Genomic DNA, 6,000 nt, shown 5'->3' with positions numbered 1-6,000 from the left:
GCAAGAATTGAAAAGGTAAAAAGTGGGAACAGAGTTTGCTTCTCACCTGTCGTACTTCTTAGTTTGAAGTCTTGAATATTAATTAGGTGGTTTTTGGATACTTAGCTCCTTGAAGAGGTGTGTGTAAAAAGTGAGAACTACTTTTGTAAAACTGGTGTGGGTTTTGTTATACTCGTTACATGTACAATATAACGTGTAACCCATTTCTTTCTAACAGGTGTCAGCAATGCATGGCTAGAAACTCTTCTTGCTGTAATAGAAGCGTTACCCAAAGAGACTATCAGACATGAGGTAATAATATTCTCCCACTTATGCTAACAGCAGATTAATAATATTTTGTAAGATTGTACTTCCCTGCAAGTCTCATTCACTTCAGCCAGATTTGTGGCAGTTCTATGCCCGTGAAAACAGTAATGCTGGTGGAACATGCTGTAAGAGAGGAACGTGCCGAAAGGCAAGGCAGGAGGGTCACCTTAAAAATTGTAGCGTTCTACAGCAAATAAAGACTATTTACTGTAACACTTCCACTGCACTTAATATTCTCATTAACATGTTTTCATGTATCCTGTTTTGGTTTACAAGACAGTATCTCATTCTGTGTCTTCATGAAGAAACTACATTTTGTTTGCTATTGGACTAAAATTCTGATTTCTGCTAAATGGGACTGAATGCTAGAGGTGCATTTTGTTGTGTATTACAGTTGTTCTTGATGTATCAAACATCTAATGCCCTGCAAACAGTCTTAATTTTCCGCTGTGTAGCTCAAGAAAGAGGAAGGGAATCTGTAACTAAGTCATAATGTCACTCCCCTTTACTAAACTAATTTATTCAGTTTTGATGTAAGTATTCATGTTTGATTGTTAAAACATAACAAAAGTTGCAAAAGCTTTGCAAGAGGCATCTTTCACTGTGTTTATAATTTAAAACAATATGGAGATTTAAATATACAATCGTTTGTGTAGTATAAAAATATTCATTAAAATCACTGGCTAATTGAAATCCAGCACTGCTTAAAAAATAAACTTCTAAAGGGTGAAAAGTTAGGTTGCGAAAAAAAAGAGAAATTATTCCAGTCACCTCCAAAATCTAATTGTAATGTAATTTTAAAGATGCCGTTTAAACAAGATGGAGTTTCTCCCCTGATTTGTCTCTAGGAACGCGTTTGTAAGTTTTCACAAAAATTTGCTCTGGGAAAATCACAACTGGTAAAGCAGTGTTGATTCAGCAGCTATACAGAAACCTGAATCTGAAAAGGGGCCTTTCGTGTTACTTGAAGGATCTCTGTGTCAGAAAACTTGGAGTATTCTCGTTGTTAATTTTTTTTTTTTTGTAAGTGAAAATCATAGGACAATTGTAGATTCCAAGGACGTAAGAAAAGGTGTATGTCTCAGACCAGAGTTCAGCCTAACCTGGTGTCCTGTCTCTGGCAATGGCCACTTCACGGGAGAGACAGTGTCTAGGTCAGTAACTGGAGTTAGTATTGCTAGACATGGTGTGTTTGCTGTTGCAGTTCAAAGACCAAATAAGTAATATACAGTTTTGTAGATAACTAATGGTTTTATGCAGTGTTATAGTTAGAAGCATATCTTCTGTACTAAGTCTAGTCTGAGTGATCTACTTCTCCTTACAGTGTAAGATTCTCTCACCTCAAAATTTCAGCTGGTAGGAGGAGAAAAACCGCTTTCAGAATATCGTTTGACTTTCCTGCCCTGTATATTATCCTTTTGTGGAGCTCTGCAAAAGAGATTGAGTGAGGAACTGTGGCAGATTACAGGAGATGCCTCTCTGTAACGTTCCTCTTGGCCTGGCGCCTGGATTTCTGTGATTACTTCTGGGCAAAAAATAATATATCTAAAGTTGGTGTTCCGCAGTTGGTGTTTCTGGGACCGGAGCGGTGGTGCAGCGAACGGCAGCAGAGGTCCAACAAAGATGCAGGTTTTCTGTGTCTGTGTGGAATCGAAACCTCTTCCCTACAGATCCCCACAGTATGCATAATTGAGAGGGATCGTTGCCTCACAACTTTACGTCAAAAGAGGTGTTTCCTGGGAAAGCTTCTGAGAAGGAACCTCAGAGAGGCTTCCTTTTCCTTTCTCTGCGTATTTTTTTTTTTTTTTTTTTCTTGTGCAGGAACATATTTAACAACTTTTGTGAAAATTATCAGCTAATAGCTATAAATATTCATATACAACTTAGTCTCAAAATAAAGACACAAGCAGAGAGATGTAAAACTGTGGCTGTGATGTGAATCATAAACTGCTATTTGGGCCAAGATAGGGGTTTGATATGCTATAATTAGCACTGAATATTAAATATGGGTTTCCAATGGGCTCAAATACAAATACAACAGACCTATGTACATAGGCATCATTAGTGTTAGTACTGGTTAATTCCATGAAAGGGGTAGAAGACATTTGGGATATGTTTCCCTAGATTATTTTTTTAAGAAGAGGAAAACATGATTTACTGCTCACATTTATTCTGTTCTTATTTCTTCTTTTTTCTTTCATTTAGATCCTGAATCCACTTGTTTCCAAAGCACAGCTTTCTCAAACACTTCAGTCCCGCTTAGTTAGTTGTAAAATCATGGGGAAATTAGCTAACAAATTTGAAGCTCATATGTAAGTAGACTGTACGTGTATTTTCATTCCACAGTGTACACCAGTATTTCTTTGTTAGTGAGGAAAAATTACTACAAGAAAAGTAGATTTTATTGCAAAAATTAAATGCTTTCTTTTTACAGATGCCTTTATGTGGATATTAATTAATAATAAAAAAATGTTCATTATGTAACTAGCATACTCAGACTTGCTGACATTCATCCGTTTATAACTTCAGTTTGTATGTTCTTCCACAGCTTCAAGTAGGTGCCATTTTCATGCCATTCTTCCCTATTGTTTTTCTTGCTGGGAAATAAGCCAAAAAGTGCATTTCTCTGCAATTTACAGAGACAAAAAACAACTTCATCACCTTAGAGTTTCTTGTCATAAAGAGAAGATTCCTGTTCCTCACTTTTCATTTGTCTAACCAGATTTAACATTAATTATTTCTTTTCCTGTCCCTAATTATATGGAGATGTATCAGTAACCACTATTGTTGCCTGATGTTATCCTTGGATTCAGTGCCTGTGGGTTTGGACACTGGTGCAGAATAGGGAAGCAATGGTGAAAGCAAATCTGCCCGAAGCAGTTGGTATGGTGCATTCTTTGGACAGTATATCCAGTCTTATGATAGTAGGACCATTTCAACAAATGTGTTTCCTATCCAGGCAATTGGACCCGTGTGATTTTGCATTATGAAATAAATCCCCTGAGGGCTACTAAATGCACAGGAATCGTGCCTAGCTCAGGAAGTCTGCCCTAATAATGATTTGGATCTGCCCCAAAATGCAAGAATTCAGCCTAACAGAAAATGTGAACAACAGAACTGTATGACAAGACATTTAGGAATAAATTTCTTCAAATTATGATCTTTTTCTTGAATAAAAAGAACTAGAAACAGCCAAAAGGAAACTGTCTACACCCTCATTTGCTATGTAGGCTACGCTTGTTGGACATGCAAAAGTTAATGAGCGTGGTAAAGTAGTATATTTTGAGAATGTTACCAAAGCCTTTGTGTCCAAAGAGCAGCGAAGCTGGTGAAGGGACTAGAGCACAAGTTTTATGGGGAGCAGCTGAAAGAGCTGGGGTTGTTTAACCTGGAGAAAAGGAGGCTCAAGGGAGACCTTATCGCTCTCTGCAACTACCTGAAAGGAGCTTCTAGCCAGGTGGGGGATGGTCTCTGCTCCCAAGGAACAGGCCATAGGACAAGGGGAAATGGCCTCAAGTTGCACCAGGGGAGCTTTAGATTGGATGTTCAGAAAAATGTCTTCACCAAAACTGTTATCAAGCATTGGAACAGGCTGCCCAGGGAGGTGGGGGAGTACCTCACAAATACCATCCCTGGAGGTATGTAAAAGACACGTACACATGGTGCTCAGGGACATGCTTTAGCGGTGAACTTGGCAGTGTTTGGTTTGTGGTTGCGCTTGATGATCTTAAAGGTTTTCCCTGCTTAAATGATTCTATGAATCTGCAAAATGTTTATCTTCAAAATTTGTGGAATTCCGCCAGAATTGAAATTTCTTTTATTTGTTTGATGTTACATTCTCATGAAAATAAAATGAATTTCCGGATCACTTAGAGTCTTATGGGAAATTCTAATATTGTTAGCTCTAATAAGTTGAAATAATCACACCTTCTTTTGTTTGGTTTCTTTAATGTGATTCTTTAGTCTTCTGAAATAGGAAACCCCTCATTTCGGTGTACAGATAGTAGCACCGTTTTTGCTCAGAAGCTGCATGTTAAGAAGATGGTTGAGAGTTTTCTGGAGTGTGCTGATCCTCTGGTGGCGGGCTCTGAGTGCAGTTCAGGGGGCTGAAAAGAGAGCTGGATCCGCCGGTTTAGAATGTGGCAAGCTGAGTAAGATTCACGGCGCGCTCTCATCCCCCTTGCAGGAGGGGTCTTGGTCTCAGGAGTAGGCAATGTATAAGCATACCTTCACATTCTTCTTTATAATGGCATATTTTTTCCTCATAAAATTTATAATAAATTTAAAACCCTGTCTTTTGTATTTCACGTGACTCCCAGGTTATTTTATAGAATATTGAAGAAGTACTGACCTTGGAATAGAACATTAGTTTTGCTACCCGCTGTTCCAACAGCTAGTTAAAAACAAGTCTTTTTTGGAAGCAGCCTCTACTTCAGAGTATTTTAAAATGCCAAACTGCCAAGGTTTTCTACAATTTTTGAAACTTGAGGCCAAATTTTGCTGTAAGAAGTAAATTAATTTTCACTGGGATGAATGGAAGCTGTGCAAGCTGGCTTGAAAACTTGCTTGTCTGTGGCTTCATATTATTTCTCCTAAGTTTTGCAACAACATGAAGATTTGGACAGAGATATTTTATGAATACTTATGACAGCATCTTGGGCAGTGAAAGGAAACACAATGGCTGATTCTGCCAAGTTGTAGTATGTGTTTTTACTTAAACAGAGTTCAGAATAGTTATTTTGTATCTGCCATTGATTGAGCATGAATACTTGGGTCTACTTGCATAAAGGCATTGCAGTGCTGAAGCTTTTAATTGTAAATTATTTTTGTCCTTTCCAAATATCTCTTTGGTGATACATGCATACTAAAGATGAGGTATTAGAGACAATTAATTTGGATCTGCACTTCCATTTATATAACTCTTTATATTCTTACAGTGGCTGTTCAAAAACTGTACTGAAGACAGTTATTAAATGAGGACAGCATCTCTAAGGCTACCTACTTTTTTGTAGTTTAAAAAAAATTAGATGAAATATGAGCAAATTATAATGCCTGTAAATAATCCTTTTTCTGTTTCTTTATAGCACATACTTGCCTGATGTACAGTTTTTATAACTGAAAATTCTCAGAAAAATCATTTACCGTGTGTGATACATCAGTTTTAAAAAAAGTTGCCATTAGAAGTACTATATGGGAAAAAATTGAGTATTACAGAGTGGATTTTATATATTGTTCTGTATATTAATAAAAAATGTTCACATTTTTAGTATTAAAAGAGAGATTCTTCCATTGGTAAAATCACTGTGCCAGGATGTGGAATATGAAGTTAGAACTTGCATGTGTCGGCAACTGGAACACATAGCTCAAGGAATAGGGTGAGTACAATTTGCATAACTGCTTCTAAACGCAAAATCTTTCTCTGAAATATTTAATGGTAACCTAAAAACTCCTTTTAAGATTTCTAACTTCATTCACGCATACTCAGTAATGAATTTGGAGTGTACAGATGTGTTCTTAGGAATTGGCTGTTGGCAGTTGGCTCTTTTCCATTTTCAGATTTTTATTTCTCTCTGATAGTAAAATTGCTGAACCATACAAACAACAGTTTTTTTTTGTAAATAATGAGTTCGTCTATAGCTTCTTGAAACCATCTCAATTATCCATTCATGTCATTGGTCTTATTTAAAAATGGAA

The 6,000-nt window shown here is 37.0% G+C and overlaps 1 protein-coding gene across 1 annotated transcript in view; it reads left to right on the top strand.

Moving 5' to 3' along the window:
- PPP4R4 (protein phosphatase 4 regulatory subunit 4) overlaps positions 1-6,000 on the top strand; it is a gene marked incomplete at its 5' end in the record, with an annotated part of 74,380 nt that overhangs the window by 35,521 nt on the left and 32,859 nt on the right. The window contains 3 exons of the mRNA XM_082485791.1: positions 218-291; positions 2,512-2,618; positions 5,574-5,681. Of these exons, the coding sequence (XP_082341917.1) occupies positions 218-291; positions 2,512-2,618; positions 5,574-5,681 (289 nt within the window). The remainder of the gene's footprint in view (positions 1-217; positions 292-2,511; positions 2,619-5,573; positions 5,682-6,000) is intronic.

Source organism: Vanellus vanellus (genome assembly GCF_965231255.1).
Source record: "Vanellus vanellus genome assembly, chromosome: 6".
NCBI lineage: Eukaryota > Metazoa > Chordata > Aves > Charadriiformes > Charadriidae > Vanellus > Vanellus vanellus.
The sequence above is the reverse complement of the archived record's forward strand: the minus strand, read 5'-3'. Positions and strand labels throughout refer to the sequence as shown.